Genomic DNA, 18,720 nt, shown 5'->3' with positions numbered 1-18,720 from the left:
GGAAGCATAGTCTGCTGATGAATGGTCCCGCATTGCGTTCACTGATGAATTGCGGTTCTGCACCATCCCGGAGGCCCATCGTCAGCGAGTATCGTGGAGACCTAGGGAGAAGTCCCATTCTTTCAGTATATTGGAGCCGCGCGGCGTAACCACCCGATCTAAGGCGTCTTGTCACGGTCCGGGCGGCTTCCCCGTCGGAGGTTCGAGTCCTCCCTCGGGCATGGGTGTGTGTGTTGTCCTTAGCGTAAGTTAGTCTAAGTTAGATTAAGTCGTGCGTAAGCTTAGGGACCGATGACCATAGAAGTTTGGTCCCATAAGACGGTACCACAAATTTCCAATTTTCAGTATATTGGAGAAGCACAGTGTTGTCACTTCTGGTGTCATGTGGCAGGCATCCATCCACTAGGACTTAATTTCTTGGTTTATACTGAATGAGGGAACGCTGAAGGCACAAAGGCACGCCACGGACCTGCTGCGTCCTCATGTAGTACGCCGTTTTTCAACACCAAGTGCTCGTCCACATACGGCACGTACCTCTATGAATTGTCTGCGTGATGTTAGGATATTACAGCGGCCAGCAAGATCCTCAAATCAGCCCCTGAACCCGCAGGTGTATAATCATATAAGACATCATCTCCGTCGTAGTGCTAATATTCAGAATATGAAGGACCAGTTACAAAAGTGCCAGCTCAGGAGAGGATACTGTTGTGTCAGCTATTGTAGGAGACAAAATTGACACAAACAAGGAAGGAGAGAAGTTGTGATTTCTGGTGACAGGAATCTAAAATGGTTTTTACATAAAACATTCTTTCCAAAAAGAGAAGAAACTTAACTTCTTGTGGCTCCTGCTCCAAAGTCACTACTCGTAGAACGCAGGTTAAGTATCGTGTTCCTATTACTCAGTATTGATACTTTGAAAGTCTATGACCGAACTTGGCCGAACAGCGATGGGCGGCTGGTTAAAGCAGCTTTGACAGAGGGCACTGAACTCTCTCCTCCTGGAGGTGTGGCGCTGCCCACTCTTTCCATTGGTGCGCGGCTCAGCGCCTTCTTGACGTCATTCCGCGGCGCTGTGCTGGTCAGTGTGAAGTCGATGCTTTAGGACAGCACATATACAACGTCTGCATCACAGCCTTTCCAAGCGAATTAGTGCGTGTATCGAGGACAGAGTCGGTACAACGTCATAATGATAAATGAGCTGATACTGCCAAGTTCTTTGTAAATTTGACTCGGTATTGCGATCAGTGAAATAGTGTCACATACCCTCTCCATCTGTGAAGTTTCATTTCGTTTCCTACTCCCTTTCTGGGTGCTTGACTTTTTTGTCAGGAAGTGTATTTTATGCCGATTTTCTGCAAAAGAGCTATTATATCGTCTGTTGTTTAAATTAAATATTTCTGTATTGCTAATGAATTTATCCATTCTGTTAGATTTCAGCAGTCTAGTAGGAGAAAGTGCTATTTTTTAAATTTTGTTTATCGCTTAGTTCACCTCTGGCAATGATCTGTTAATGAGAAAACTGTCAAGCTACCCTTCCACGTTAAGCGGTAGATCCTCCTATAAACGGCAAGGTAAGCTGTTTCAGCACGCGGAGGAAGGCAAGGACGAGCCACAATGACGTAGGACCACTCACACCAAACCACTGCGGTGATCAAACCAGCCTTCAGGTTGAAACCTTTGCTATATCTCTGCTGGTAACTCATCTTTAGCGTAGAAAATATCACCTACAAATACGCGAGAAACGTATTCTAAATGATTTGTTTTGATTGTGGTATGCTATGTTCTGGTATGTTCAAAAATTATTCCTCACTTTATTCGGCTGTAGGTTTTTTAAATTGTTTATTAATGAAGTGTGTGTTTCTTTGTTATATTCACGGCCTGCCTCTACAGCTAGGTTCTGTTCTAGGCAACGCCTCCCTTTTCCACACACACACAAAAAAAAGTTTTGCATCGCTCCGGTTTCCAGAACTCCTAAAGATAGACGCCGACTGTGGATACTGTATCACAGACACAGTCCCTTGGGAGATGTCACTAAACCCGCCCAAAGATGTAAACAACCATGCCTGAGCAACGTCTATTAGACGGAGGTGTCCGACAGCCGATCAGTTCCAGTCATTCAACCAGGAAGGAGGTAGACGGCTCGTGTTGTCTGTAGTTCAACCATGTCTAGACGGTCAATATCACGGTTCGATCGCGTCCGCATTGTTGCTTTGTGTCAGGAAGGGCTTTCAACAAAGGAAGTGTCCAGGCTTCTCGGAGTGAACCAAAGCGATGTTGTTCGGACGTGGACGAGATACAGAGAGAGAAGAACAGTCGATAAAATGCCTCGCTCAGGCTGCCCAAGGGCTACTACTGCAGTGGATGACAACTACCTACGGATCATGGCTCGGAGCAACACTGACAGCAACGCCACCATGTTGAAAAATGCTTTTCGTGCAACCACAGGGCGTCGTGTTACGACTCAAACTGTGCGCAATAGACTGCATGATACGCAACTTCAGTGACATGTTTGGAGGCAACCCGGTCATCTTGAAGGCCTTAGACACACTGTTCAGTGAGTGCAGCGAGGTGAAGGTTCCACGCAGTTTCGGGGTGGCATTACGTGGGGCCGAAGTACGCCGCTGGTGGTCATGGAAGGCGCCGTAACGGCTGTACATGAATGTCATCAGCATATTGGCGAGGTATTCGTCTTCATGGACGACAATTTACTCCCCCACCGTGCACATCTCGTAAATCACTTCCTCAACTAGAGTGGCCAGCAAGTTCTCCAGACATGAACCCTATCGAACATGCGTAAAATAGATTGAAAAGGGCTGTTTATGGGGGACGTGACCCACCAACCACTCTGAGGGATCTACGCCGAACCGCCATTTAGGAGTGGGACAATCCAGACTAACAGTGCCTTGATGAACCTGTGGATAATAAGCCACGACGAATACAGGCACGCATCAATGCTAGACGACGTGCTACTGGGTATTAGAGGTACCGGCGTGTACAGCAATCTGGACCACCACCTCTGAAGGTATCGCTGTATCGTGGTACAACAAGCTTTGTGTGGTTTTCATGAGCAATAAAAAGGGCGGAAATGATGTTTATGTTGATCTCTATCCCAATTTTCTGTACAGGTTCCGGAATTCTCGGAACCGAAGTGATGCAAAACTTTTTTGATATGTGTAAAATCGCCTGTTTTCTCCTCTTAAATGACCTCAGCTACAAAAAACATTGTTTAACCGCCTAGAGCTGGTAATAAATAGCTGTCTATTTACAGCCTGTTTCAGTCTTCAGATTACTGTTATTGCCAAGTCTTGCCGTTTTCACCATGAGGTTTCCAAACACTTAGCAGTTGTGGGGCATCATCTACCCGAATATCTTATCTAGCCTTCGTTCACTTCCCTTATGTATATTTTGCAGTCATCATATAACAACTAATACTTCTGCGTTTGTGAATCAGAGCTATTTAATCTCGTTTAAAGATAGATGTTTCCTTTCACATGGGCTAAATGTTCGTCTGCAGCATGTATTTACGAATCTGCCGAGTAGTTCTAATACATATTTCAACATTTTTTGTTTTGTAATTCCTGTAGTAACTTTTTCTTAAAAATTCTTTTGGTCTCCTCGTTATTTCTACGATTTTAGTTTTATTGATAGTGTCCGTTCTTTCCAGTTTGTCCGTCAGTTTTTTTCATCCTAGGAGGTCTGCCCGTTTTTGTGGAACTCTAGTCATTGATCTTCATTCTGAACTTTTATATCTGTTTGTTCTTGTGTTTGGCAACTTAATAGTCGTGTTTTAAACATTTAAGATTACGCCATAACCATGGATATTATAGTACGTAGACAGGACTGGCAACGTTAGTACAGAACTCAACGTTGTGGATGCTGTAACTAGTTTACGTTGAAATATGATCCTGTAGTAAAAGTAGCAGCTTCATTGTGGAATGTGATTTTTCTTTGTAATCTATGCTTTGTTAATATATTATTAACATTATTAAATAATAATGTCTGAGAGTTAGAAAAATAGGCGAAACAGAGATCAAGGAACAATTCTCTTTCCCACAAGTTGCGAAATAGCCACAGCAAAATATTCTAGTGATCCAGGACGTATTCAATGTAAAGAAAGTTTCTGAAATGAAGTTTTTATTGCACTGAGCTCCTGTTAGTAGACTGGATTACTAGTTTCATCATGACTAAGCTGCCATCTTCAGATCCACACACGTACACTGTAGATCAGAACATGGCAGCTGAGTTCTGCCGAAGTTAGTAATCCAGTGTACCAACACACGATCAAGGCTATAAAAACTTCATATCTGAAGCTTTCTTTAAATTGAATTCATTGATCCACTCTTGCACACTGTGGATGTGAAGATGGCAGCTTAGTTCTGTCGTAACTAGTAATCATATCTGAAGCTTTCTTTACATTGATTCGTTAATCGCTCTCCAGTCGACAATGGCATGTATGTAATGGAACTATTTCTTTTGTTATAAATCAACGTACGGACCACAATTATTTATGTAATGACACGATTTGTGTAGTACACTGCATCTGCTCAAGTCTGAAGATGGTTATCGTCGACCGAAATTAATAACCTGACTGTTGTCCGTAAATGGATTTATAACAAAAGAAATATTTGTCTTTTTTACAAATGATGATCCTAAAAACAAAACTGAAATGAATGTAACACGTTTGTGTTATTGGATTATGTTTCTGTTTTAATCGCACCTTACAGTTTTCGGCGTCAATACACATAAAATTTTTAGTAAGAGTGGGAACGTTGCATCCTCTCTGTTCTACACAAGTTTGAAAATAGCTACGATTTTTTTTCGCTCAACAGCGAGTTTGTGGAAGAAACCCTTATCACAAGTTCCGCTGTTAAATGACGCCCAGTTGGTTCTGAGTCGGCTGTTCTGCTGTTTGAGGCGTTGCGTCACTCCTGCACGAATGACAGTAGGTTATTACTGAAGGCCGGCAAATAAGCCTTTCGTAAGCGGGTATTACCCATTCGCGAGGTGACGTGTGCCGCGTGGCCTCCAATGAAATAGCTGAAGTGTTATCTCTTTACAGCTCGTTTGTTCTGGTAACTTGCGTTGTGAGCAGATGCGCTTCAAGGAACCTCGCAGATTACAGTTCTGCTGGACAATTTCCTTCTTTTGTGCTTTCAACAATATAGTTTTTAGGTGTCTGTACGTGACCAGGTAAAAACGGAACGCTTATATCATCACTGTTGCCTCCCTGCCTTTTTGTTTGTGTGTCCGTCTGTTAAAAACCTATTTTCTCAGGAACGGGACGACATACTAAGCTGAAATTTATGTCATGTACTAAGGTCTACCGCCTCTTTGAAGTGTAAGAAATTGAAGCATCTATGTCAATACAATCAAAAGATACGACCATTTATATCACTCGCTCTTCAAAACCTGTAAGTTACTTCCCTTTGACCTAGAATTGTGTAAATTGACAAAAAGGTATGTTTCACAATACAAAGGAAAAAATCCGAAAATTGTGAATTAATAATTATATCACACGAAATAAAATTTATGTTTTATCCGACTGTCTGTCTGTCTGTCTGTCTATTAAGACCCTTTTTCCTCAGGAGTGGGTTGATGTATCAAATTGAAATTTGTCACATACTAATGTCTATGGACCTTTGGCGTTGTAATAAATGTAAATTTATAAGCCATTGTAATCAAAAGATACGGTCATTTATGTCACATACTTTGATATCTTGCCAGTATTAATATCGATAGTAAGCAAAATCCATCAAAATTTTCGGTTAGCGGGATGAATTAAGTACCTATACACATAATTAGCTTTTTATGCAACCCTTGAAGTACGAAAGAGAGTTTATGCGTATACTCTACTGATCAAAAGCATCCGGACACCGTTGTGTCAAGAGGAATTAACCTTGGAGCCACCACTACAAAAGTAGGCGGAGAGTATTGTGTTGCCGGTACACAAACAGCACTCTGTGACTTCTAACGTGTTCCAGTCATTGTATGTCGCCAGAGGATGACATTTATCAGCGACATTTCACCTCCACTAAAGCTGCCCAATTCTACTGTTGATGTTGTGACTGTGAAGTGGAAAAGCGAAAGTACAAGGGCAGGTATATCAGGAAGATACATAGTTTTTTTGTTTGTCTTGATAGCAGAGTTTCTTTGGACAAAATTATCGGGTTTGCATACCTATTTTCAGAATTTACAATACAAGTAAAAGAGGGAAGAATTACGATCTACTACATCAAGAGGTTAAAAAATAAAATAGAAATTATAATATAAACATGATGTACATCTCTTTATGCTGCACTGCAGCAAGTCATAAACATGAAAGAATAACACAATTCAAAATTGCCATGCGTGCTTCAACCAGTATAATTTGCGGAACTAGGAAAACTAACAGATTTTTGTATGGTTAAATATAAAATATTTTGCTTACTTACATGCAACTGAGAACATTTTTAAGAACTGTATTTTTAAACAAACCTTCTTTTAACTACTTTGTACAATTATCTGTACGTTATGCATGCGTCGGCGAACTCTAGCACAGCACTTTCATACTGTGTATACTGGTTGAAACATTCATGGTAACTTTGACTCGTGTCATTTATACATGTCTATCATTTGCTGCATTGCATCAGAATGAGAAGTGTAACACGTTTATGTCAAAAGTTCTGTTTTCCCTTCTAACCTCTTGATGTAGCAAACAGTAATGATTTCTTGTTTTATGCCCCTTGAAGATTCTGAGGATGGCTGTTGCGTAGCCGAAATCCGTAATGTTGTTCAAAAAGTACCGATCAAGGCAGTTAAATAACAAACCATGTAAAGCATATGATCGCTCTGCAGACAGTCATTTTGCTGTGGAAGGCTCGCAGGAGAGCTTCTGTGAAGTTTGGAAGGTAGTAGACGAGATACTGGCAGAAGTAAAGCTGTGAGGAGGGGGCGTGAGTCGTGCTTGGGTAGCTCAGATGGTAGAGCACTTGCCCGCGAAAGGCAAAGGTCCAGAGTTCGAGTCTCGGTCCAGCACACAGTTTTAATCTGCCAGGAAGTTTCAGCCTTTAAGGTCTTCATATACAACAAGCATTATTAACATTCTACTTCTTTAGCCTTCATGTCTACTTATATGCAGCCATCTTCCGCTAGAGTGCTCCGAATTGTACCGTGTAACACGATGGTGTGTAATATAACTACGACGGTATGTGGGAAACAGCGTGCTGTAATTGAGTTCCGGATTCGAAGACTTTGTCTACACTTGGAGCACCCTATCCTTCGGTATGACAATGTCAGACCACACACGAGCGCTGCTGTATCTTGCAACAAAAAATCAAATGGCTCTGAGCACTATGGGATTTAACATCTGTAGTCATCAGTCCCCTAGAACTTAGAACTACTTAAACCTAACTAACCTAAGGACATCACACACATCAATGCCCGAGGCAGGATTCGAACCTGCGACCGCAGTGGTCACGCGGTTCCAGACTGAAGCGCCTAGAACCGCTCGGTCACACCAGCCGGCTTATCTAGCAACAATCCGAGGCCTTCGGTTCACCGTCGTCGATCATCCTCCACACAGTCCTGAGATGGTTCTATCCCATTTTCATCTGTTTCCAAAACTCAAAGAACTCCTTCGAGGACTTTTCGTCGGTAGTGATGAAGCGGTGCAAGCAGAGTTGGGATTGTGGCTCCGCCAAAAAACTGAAACATTCTAGTGGCGGTATCAACAAACTGATCCCCCATTGGAAGCAATGTACAGGATGACTATGTTGAGAAATAAATTTGCGTGATGAATAAAGATGTAGAATGTTAATAAATTTTGTTTTACTTATAAAGCTTTAAGAGTTTTCACATAACTAATTCGGGGGCATTACTTACTAGCACGCCCTCGTAATGCAAGATGTGCGAAATACCTTACCATAGTAATTGAAACACTGAGGACGACAGGGAGCTTTATGCCAAAAACAAGAAGCACTTCATGCTTTGGCAGGGAAAAATTAAATTTATTAAATTAGAGAGTAACAGCTTAAAAAAGAAGAAAAGCCCATCTAGTTGAATAAGGCCCCTACGAATTATTGATAATTTTGCCACTGCTAATGCGAAATTATAATAGCACAGCCTGAAAAAAAAAACAGTTAAAGTTTAAGCTGTATTGGACTACTAAGGCAAGCAGGTCTGAGCTAAGTCCGTGTCGATGTCCAGGTCATTATTGCATAAATTTATAATGAACATAGTTTGAATTTCATAGACAAAATTCAGGTTACTGGGACCGTGTAATGAAGAGTCAAATAAAAAGGGATGTAGCGAAAACTTTCGAGATTTCGTCAACAGTCCTAATACAGAAATATAAGTTTGCTGGAAACGTATCATACTTAGGGATGTAGCGAGCCCACCCGTGTGAGATCTCGCATCATGAAGAATGCTACTTGAAAAGGCTATTCACCGTAGTGGACAAAACATGCTTGTCAGAAATTAAACACTTAAAAAAATAAGGCTTCGTCATTCGCTTTTAGTTCGGGCATCGAAAAATTTGCTGATACTGTGGCGTGGCTCACTAATTTTAGGAGAATCACTTCGCTTTTTACGAAGGTACTAAGGTTCTGACACTAACGTCTAACATGTGGACTGTGCCATTAAAGAATCTGTCAAGATTCGAATAAGGAAGCCACTGATCAAACGTGATAGTGGCTACATCTTTAGGAAGGCCTGGCAACACGCAGTTGGTCTAAGAAGAAGAAGTAGACTATAGAGATACTCCATAACGAACTGACTACGAAATCGTAAAGAGGAATAGCGGAGGTGCCCCCAGCACTCGTACCTTGCCGTGAACCTAGGAGTGAGCAGCGATTCGTCGGCAGGAGTGGGGAAGTGGGTACTCTGCTCAGACTGCGGATAGAATGGCAGATTTGGCGAGAGGGGGCGGGGGAAGGAGATACAAAAGTGCGCACCGGTCCCCAAGCAGTCGGTTTATCTGCGCTCCTGGCCAAAGAACATGGTTGCTTGCCGAAATACATGATTCGAAAAGAAATAACAGATTTTATTGAAAGATACAAATACATCTCGCGTGTCAAGTGGATGGAGCAAAGTCTAAAGTCTTATGGTCGCACAGACACTGTATCATACATTCAACACGAGAACCATGCGTTGCTCGAGAAACATTGAAACGGTAGTCCATTTCATTCACACAGAGATCAACAGGTCCTTGTTTATTGAATCGATAGCTTCAACAACTAGATTTCGCAGCCCTTGACGACTAGATGATATAGATGGGACAAACACGCTGTCTTTTGTGTGTCTAACAGAAAAAAATCGCAATGTGTGAGGTCTGGTGACCTGGGAGACCAAAAGCAATGAACTAGATCTTGTTGTCCAACTGTTCCAATCCAACATATGGTTTTGATAAGATAACGCCGCATCTCAAGGTGAAAGTGTAGCGGGGCGCCGTCACGCATAAAAATGAAATCACTGGAATCTTAGTGAAGTTAAGGCAGCACGTCCGAATGTGACATTCGTGCCACAGTTTCCTCTCCAAATAGGAAGGTCCATAAACTTCGTGAACAGGAACGGCACAAAACACATTCAGTTTCGGTGAGTGTCTTTCATGTTCGACGACGGCCAGGGTTTTGTGACCCCCAAACTTTTACATTATGGCAGTTTATTTTACAAGACACATGAAACGGTGATTCGTCCGAAAAGATGAGTTATTGGGAAAAGGTGTAGTCTGTCATATCCTGGAGGACTGAAATGCAAAATTAGTACCTTCTATTACCGTCGCCGGGGCGCTGTTGCTGCAGTAACTGCAACTTGTAAGGCTTCATATGCAAGCATCATTTCAGAACTCGCCACACCGTTGTTTGAGGAAGTTGAAATTTCTGGCCAGCCCGTCTTGTGGACGTCCGAGGACTCCACGTGAATGAATCTCGAAGTCGCACAAAATTTTCATTCGACGTGCGTGGCAGACCTGTGCTGTTCCCTTTCGTATACATCCAGCTTCCAAGAACTTTTTATGCCAGCCATAAATCTGATGGTGCAGAGGCGGTTTCTTGCTCAACAGACGGCGGAATGCACGTTACGCTTGAACAATGGGCTGAATTCTTGCAAATTCCTACATAAAGCATGATTTTCCTTGTGGTGTACTCGCTATGTTGCTACAAACAAACAACGGTGTTAAAAACATCGAGCCTTGTTTTAACCAGAGACTCGCGCAACTTGTTTCTACCTGTATTAGTTTGTACGTAATAAACAACTGAAATCTGTTGTTTCTTCTTCAGTCCGGTATTGTGCCCGTGGACATTGAGACTGACGTGCGGCAGTTCAGTCGTGAACTATTTCGCCAGAATCACACAGTTTGTTCAGCACGGAAAAATAAATGAAACTGATGTTTTCCTATGTACTCTAGGAAATTTATGTGTTTCCTTCGTTTGAAATGTTAAAATAAATGAAAAAATTATTTAGTGCTAAAAAAATTAAGAGTTTTTATTTGAATTCTAGTTGCTTCTTTCTGCTTCCCTTTGTAACAGAATACGAATGTTATTGAAACTGCAATACCATATTTTAAAGTTTCATTTCGACTGTTTTGAGATTCCACAGTGCTCAGTCAATCTTTCGTTAAATCGAACTTGCCAGGTGCCTTAAGCTTTGCAAATCGAGACTTGACTGAATGTCATGAAGCTCGATAAAGTGCATTATTAGGTGTTGACTGTAGAAAGATGGAGACTGTGTGAAATACGCTTTTTTTGTCCTATTAGGATTCAGCACACTGAAGACCACGAGAATGTTCTGCTTTAATTGGTGTTTCCCTCTTTGCCCTCTTCTCCTCTATTCATGGATTATGCGATTTCACCAGCCTCGATCAACAAGGTCCGGCCGTCTTATCCGTGGTCTTCCCCTCTGTCATGTCCCTTTAGCTTTGTAACCAAGAATTTGTGCTGAAAGTCTACCTTCATGGATTGTGTCTAGATGTTCCCACTGTCTGACTCTGTTTAGATCTATTTTCCTATGCACTGAATGAGCTTTTACTTCATTCCCGATGTCTCCATTTCTGAAGGGATCTTCTTTGGTACACTCTTTAACGCTACGGAGAATTCATTTCCGCAGCTTGGATCCTGCTCATATTCTATTGCGTGGGAACCCAAGTTTTCAGATCCATAAAGAATTAACTACAATTTTATCTTACAGGAGATTTTCCCCTGAATGCAGTAGCTTCTGTTTCATTAGTGGAGGTGTTCATGTTATATTTAGAAGCCAACAAAATAAGATGATGAACGTCTCCTTGAAGGTTATCTTCATTTTCGAGAATTACTGGTTAGTTAGATTATAAACCAATGACCATTTTGCACGGTAAATCGTAATGATATGGAATGAGTCACTTTACATCCAGAACGCAAATTAATTTGTAGACATGGCCACATGGTGAATATTTATAAGTGTTTTTTTTAGTATACATGTGTGAGTTACTAATTACTATTGACTGACCCCACCTATAAACATTACAATAACAGAACTTATTTCACGGAATAGAAGGAAATGTCTAGGAGAAACCTTTCCAGTTCGTCTTCAGATTTTACTTTGCTACCTGTCAGTTGTTTTACACCACTAGGTAAATTATCAAAGATTTTTGTGGCAGCATTGTGCATCCCTTTCAGTGCTAAAGACAACCGTAACGTGGAGTAATGAATGTCACTTTTCCTTCCGTTATTGTAATTGTGTATATCATTGTTCCTTTTGGACTGTAGTGGGTCATTTACATTTCGTGATGGAATAAATATACTGCGAACCAGTAGTCAGAATGCCCAAATCGTTAAACGGATGAAACTTCCTGGCAGATTAAAACTGTGTGCCGGACCGAGACTCGAAATCGGGACCTTTGCCTTTCGCGGGCAAGAGCTCTATGAACTGAGCTACCCAAGCACGACTCACGCCCCGTCCTCACAGCTTCACTTCCGCCAGTACCTCGTCTCCTACCTTCCAAACTTTACAGAAGCTCTCCTGCGAACCTTGCAGAACTAGCACTCCTGAAAGAAAGGATACTGCGGAGACATGACTTAGCCACAGCCTGGTGGATGTTTCCAGAATGAGATTTTCACTCTGGAGCGAAGTATGCGCTGATATGAAAGGAAGTTTCACATCAGCGCACACTCAGCTGCAGAGTGAAAACCTCATTCTGGAAACTTTATACGGATGTCTACAAGAGGATCATGGCTGAGCACAATATATTATTCCTACAACACTTTTTTTAACAACGACGACATTCTTTCTTAAATATGAGTTACCCCGGAATACTATTCCATACGACATTACTGACTGAAAATTTGTAAAATATGTCATCTTACTGATGTGTCAGTTCCCATGATTTGCTATAATTGTAGGGGCAAATGTGGTTGAACTGTTTTAGGCGTTCCAAAACGTGCTTTTTGCAGTTTAAATTATCATCAACGTGGGCAGCTAATAATTTAGAAGCTTCGGCCGTATTTTTTATTTCCTCACCACCCGTTACGCTAGGCTTTATCATCTAGTACCCCTAGATGTGAAAAACAGAATATGATGCGATTTTTCAAAATTGAGGGTGAGACTGTTCGCAGAAAACAAGTAAATGATACTTTTAAGAACATTGTTTACAATTTCTTCTGTTTCTGTGCGTATGCTTGAATTGATTACAATTTAGTGTACCTGAAAAATGAACTGATTCTGCTTGTTATTAGACGGAAGATAGTTTACAACAAACAATAGTAGAAATAAGATTGAGCCTTGGGGAATCCCATTCGTGATTTCTCCTAGTCAGAATCGTGTCACCAGACTATATTGGTTCAAATACTATGTACAGCTTTCTGCATTCTTTTGTGTAGATGTGACATTATCTTAGCTATACCACCAATCTCATAAAACTTCAATTTATTTTGGAGAATATAGTGATTCACACAGTCCAATGCATTAGATAGATAGCAGGAAATGCTGACCGGCGCTATTTTACTATGTATCGCTTGTAAAATTTGGTTAACGTGTAAATGAGATTCATAGTAGAGTAACTCTCCTGAAAACCAAACTATGAGTTTATGAGGGCGTTAATGTTTCTAAAGTGAAACACTATTCTAGAATACATCAGCTTCTCAAAGATTTTGGAACATGATCGTTTGATCATTTGCGTATAGTAGAGTATTGAAGCCATTTCTACACTACTGGCCATGAAAATTGGTACACCAAGAAGATGACGTGCTACAGACGCGAAATTTAACCGACAGGAAGAAGATGCTGTGATATGCAAATGATTAGCTTTTCAGAGCACTCACACAAGGTTGGCGCCGGTGCGACACCTACAACGTGCTGTCATGAGGAAAGTTTCCTACCGATTTCTCATACACAAACAGCAGATGACCGGCGTTGCCTGGTGAAATGTTGTTGTGATGCCTCGTGTAAGGAGGAGAAATGCGTACCATCACATTTCCGACTTTGATAAAGGTCGGATTGTAGCCTATAACGAATGCGATTTATCGAATGGTGACATTGCTGCTCGCGTTGGTCGAGAACCGATGATTGTTAGCAGAATATGGAATCTGTGGGTTCAGGAGGGTAATACGGAACGCCGTGCTGGATCCCAAGGCCTCGTATCACTAGCAGTCGAGATGACAGTCATCATATCCACATCGCTGTAACGAATCGTGCAGCCACATCTCGATCCTTGAGTCAACAGATGGGGACGTTTGCAAGACAACAACCATCTGCACGAACAGTTCGACGACGTTTGCAGCAGCATGGACTATTAGCTCGGAGACCATGGCTGCGGTTACCCTTGACGTTGCATCACAGACAGGAGCGCCTGCGATTGTGTGCTCAACGACGAACCTGGGTGCACGAATGGCAAAACGTCATTTTTCGGATGAATCCAGGTTCTGTTTACAGCATCATGATGGTCGCATCCGGGTTTGGCGACATCGCGGTGAACTCGCACATTGGAAGCGTGTATTCGTCATCGCCATACTGGCGTATCACCCGGCGTGATGGTACAGGGTGCCATTGGTTACACGTCTCGGCCACCTGTTGTTCGCATTGACGGCACTTTGAACAGTGGACGTTACATTTCAGATGTGTTACGACCCGTGGCTCTACCCTTCATTCGATCCTTGCGAAACCCTACATTTAAGCAGGATAATGCACGACCGCATGTTGCAGGTTGTGTACGGGCCTTTCTGGATACAGAAAATGTTCGACTGCTGCTCTGGCCATCACATTTTCCAGATCTCTCACCAATTGAAAACGTCTGTTCAATGGTGGCGGAGCAACTGGCTCGTCACAATACGCCAGTCACTACTCTTGATGAACTGTTGTATCGTGTTGAAGCTGCATGGGCAGTTGTACCTGTAGACGCCATCCAAGCTCTGTTTGACTCAATGCCCAGGCGTATCAAGGCCGTTATTACGGCCAGAGGTGGTTGTTCTGGGTACTGATTTCTGAGCTATGCACCCATACTCCGTGAAAATGTAATCACATGTAAGTTCTAGTATAATATATTTGTCCAATGAATACCCGTTTATCATCTGCATTTCTTCTTGGTGTAGCAATTTTAATGGCCAGTAGTGTATCTGATGATCTTTAAGCCGCAGGTGATATTTTGTTTTAAGCACTGGGCACGTCATCTATGTAGATGTTTAAAAGAGACGGAGACTGCGCATATCTTTGTCTAACTCCCTTGTTCTTGCTAATTGTTAAGGCAAGTTATATGCGTCTGCAATTATTTTGTTTTTTGTTTTTTTACGTATGAGTGATCTCGTACGAGAGCAGCGACTCTTACTTGCACGTCCTCTTGGTTTGGTCGACAGGTGCTGGAGTGCCACGCGTTCATCTGCAAGCGCGAGATGGCGGCGAACGCGCTGGTGCGGTGCTGCTTCCACGCGTACGCCGACTCCTCGTACGCGCGGCACATCGACGGGTCCGGCGGAGGCAGCGCCTACGGCACGCTGCGCTCCACTCAGGGAGGAGACTCCGGCCCGGGGGGCGGCGGGGGCGGCGCCGGCAACAGCGACTCGTGGCGACGCAGCACCCTGTCTCTGAACCACCACTCCAGCGCGGGGGCGGGTGGCACGCTCACCTCTAACGCCTCCGCGGCCAGCGCGCTCTCCGGAGCCACCGATGACGTCAGCATCTACAACGGCGACGAGAACCACAAGGTGCGTCACCCCTAATCTCTGTTAAATATGGGTTACACGCTAATCAGAAAAGTGTTTTACCAGGGACTTTCGATAAGTAATGCAACAAATTTTTTTATTTATTTATTTATTTATTTTTGTTTTGTTTTTACAAGCACGGTGGTTTTGAAACTTCCTGGCCTGGCAGTTTAAACTGTGTGCCGGACCGAGACTCGAACTCGGGACCTTTGCCTTTCGCGGGCAAGTGCTCTACCATCTGAGCTACCCAAGCACGACTCACGCCCCGTCCTCACAGCTTCACTTCCGCCAGTACCTCGTCTCCTACCTTCCAAACTTTACAGAAGCTCCCCTCGAACCTTACAAGACTAGCAGTCCTGCAAGAAAGGATATTGCGCAGACATGGCTTAGCCACAGGCTGGGGGGATGTTTCCAGAATGAGAATTTTCACTCTGCAGGAGAGTGTGCGCTGATATGAAACTTCCTGGCAGATTAAAACTGTGTGCCGGACCGATTCCACATTGGATCTCTACTAACGCGAGCAGCAATGTCGCGATACGATAAACCGCAGTCGCGATAGGCTGCAATCCGACCTTTATCAAAGTCGGAAACGAGATGGTACGCATTTCTCCTCCTTACACGAGACATCACAACAACGTTTCACCAGGCAACGCCGGTCAACTGCTGTTTGTGTATGAGAAATCGGTTGGAAACTTTCCTCATGTCAGCACGTTGTAGGTGTCGCCACCGTCGACAATCTTGTGTGAATGCTCTGAAAAGATAGTCATTTGCATATCACAGCATCTTCTTCCTGTCGGTTAAATTTCGCGTCTGTAGCACGTCATATTCGTGGGGTAGCAATTTCAATAGCCAGTAGTGTATTTCACCATGGATGACACCTGGGAAATAAGCTCAATACGTTGCAAGCATCAGTCGTGGCCAGAACAGGGTTCTGTCTAGTTGTGAGTGCATTAGGCCGGAGCTAACTGGATTCGTGAGTGAACGAATCGTTGCCCCTCGTATGGTGGGTGCTTTTGAATCCTAGGCAGTAGAAGTGTTTGGTGTTTAAAGAGGCACTATATCAAAGATTTGTACCATATGCAGGGAAAGACACTTTTAAGACACAACGCGGGCGAAAGTGTATCTCAAGTGACCGTGACGGACAATAAATGAAGAGGACTGTTAAGAAAAATTAGGGGACAACAGTAACAAAGTCACTGCTGAACTGAATGTCTCGACAGCCAACCCTCTCCGTACCAAAGCAATCCTAAGAGCGCTCGGTAAGCTGGAAATTCTTGGGCGAGCTATTATTCCAAAACCACTCAACAGCAATGCAGAGGGGCAAAACCTGTACTATGAAGCAATGGAATAAAGCCATTTGGTAGAACGAGTCTTGTTTCATCCTGTTTTCAACTTCTGGCCGAGTTTCCTTCACAAAAGTGAAGAATGGCAGGAGTTCGCTGGTGATGTGTGCAGCCGTATAATGGTATTTCGCGGGCCCCATGTTTACTATTCAAGGCTGTATTACTGCAAAGGATTACGGGATCATTTCGGCTGGTAAGGTCTATCCCATGGTACAATACTTATTCCCCGATGACGATGTTCTGACCCATGACGACGAGGCGCCTGTTTAGAAAGCTCGCATGGTGCAGGACTGATTTTGTAAGCACGAGGATTGGATCTACCTTGGCCACTATAATAACCAAAACTCAGTCTTTGTGGTCTACTTTGGAGAGCATGGTGCGCGTCGCTATACACCGCCATAATCGTTACTTGAACTTCCAGTTATTTTGCAGGAAGAATGGTGTAAAGCAGGGCGTCAAGTTATCCATCCTGAGACGAATGCAAGCTGTTCTCAATGCCAATCGTTTTCCTACAGAGTACATCACTTGTTTTGTGTTTTCGATTTTACCATATTTTTGTCCGCCCCCTGTACCTCCAAACCAGGAAGGCCGGTGAGACTACGTGCAGGTAGACATAGTTGCTAAGGGCCGCGGACGCTTTGCAGGTGTGGGTGGGCAGCGGGACGCTGGAGCGCGAGGAGGTGTACGGCGGCGGCTCCTCGACGGTACGTAGTTCGCGGTCGCAGCGGCCACGACAGGTGGTCGCGCCGGTCAACGCGCCGCCCCCGCCGCCCACGCCCAAAGAAGAGAAGGCCAGCAAGAAGGCCGCCGCCAACACCAAGGAGCGGAATCGCCGCAAGAAGCTGCTCGGTAAGTCACAACTCCACGTGACTCTACGGTAATCATAAGGATAGTCTAGTAACGATTCTCGCTGTCAGTACATTAATGCAGAGTGTAAGGTCTCACGCAAATCCAACACCTTCCATGAAAAGCCTGACATGATAGCAAATCTGGCAATATGTCACATGCTCCGAATAAATCCTGACATTAAATTAACCAAAGTAATACGATCAACGAGTCAGCAAATGGAATACCACAGACTAACACAAGAACGTCTAAATGCATATCATACCTTCCTACTGTGAAACAGACGCAGTTCCGAGGGGAGAAACGAGAACAGAAACCGAGAGCAGAGCCGTGTAGGCTAGAAGGCCTAACGATAAAAGCGGGACAATGGGGCACCCGCATCGCCGGCCGACCGCCAAGAGGTCCATCCCCCAGCCCATGTTAAAGATAGAGCCCTCCAGAAGAATAGATCTTACGATAATTCTAAATGGGCCACACCAGTTGCAAGTTTTTGTGTGAGACTATTTGAATCTCTGTTATGTAGCAAACATTAAAAACATTGCCCCACCACGAAAAGTATAACGTTTCTCATTGGATAGACAGAATTTCTGTAGGCGGAGATTAAGATTAACATTGAGACGCTGACTGGTCAGTTGAAAACACAGCCAGACACCTTTTTCTTAAACCAACATCGGTAAACAGTAGTAAGGATAAGTTCGAGAGAGTTGCTACCGAGATGACGAGGTGTGTGGAGCTGCGCCGCCAGCCGCCCCTGATACTGCCTAACCACCGACAAGGTAATGAACGCACGTGATGCCGCATAAGAGCGCATAAGGCTTCACTCAGAACTGCAGAAGTCTCATCTGTTACATCCCCTTTTTACGTAGTACTAGTGTCGATCGTCAATTAAACTTCATGGTATTCACATTTGCTACTTCTGAAACGCGATTATTTTTCTGTTATATAATTATTGAGAAGCCACATCAGCCACTGTAATTTATGACAAGTTAAATAAGTAATTAAAGATAATTGAGGGTCACTGTAGACCATTTTTGATAGTTCTCTCTTTTATGAAACTTTATTTAAACCTAGATTGTTGATGTGCTATGGCATAGGTCATCCTTCGATCCATTGTAGAACTTGGAAACCCATTCAGGGAATATTCGTTCACATTTTTGTTGAACGCAGTTGGTTTTTATCATCCTGTGTTAAAATATTACCTTTTATCAATAGTACAATTTATAAACAATGTTTTGTGAGTAGAATAAAAATTTCAATGGTAAACTTAACTGCTTTTTCGGCGTTATTTTACCAGCTAACTAAAAATAGGAAAGCGTTGAACCCCTTCCACTAAATTTAGTTAGTATTAAGATTCTTTTATAGGGAGTGCAGTGGCGCTGACGCTGAAATCA

The 18,720-nt window shown here is 43.2% G+C and overlaps 1 protein-coding gene across 1 annotated transcript in view; it reads left to right on the top strand.

The window, feature by feature from the left end:
* LOC124545623 overlaps nucleotides 1-18,720 on the top strand; it is a 108,891-nt gene that overhangs the window by 33,451 nt on the left and 56,720 nt on the right. Inside the window, exons 2-3 of the mRNA XM_047124570.1 lie at nucleotides 14,796-15,143; nucleotides 17,128-17,332. Of these exons, the coding sequence (XP_046980526.1) occupies nucleotides 14,796-15,143; nucleotides 17,128-17,332 (553 nt within the window). The remainder of the gene's footprint in view (nucleotides 1-14,795; nucleotides 15,144-17,127; nucleotides 17,333-18,720) is intronic.

This window comes from Schistocerca americana, chromosome 8 (genome assembly GCF_021461395.2).
Source record: "Schistocerca americana isolate TAMUIC-IGC-003095 chromosome 8, iqSchAmer2.1, whole genome shotgun sequence".
Lineage (NCBI taxonomy): Eukaryota > Metazoa > Arthropoda > Insecta > Orthoptera > Acrididae > Schistocerca > Schistocerca americana.
The sequence above is the reverse complement of the archived record's forward strand: the minus strand, read 5'-3'. Positions and strand labels throughout refer to the sequence as shown.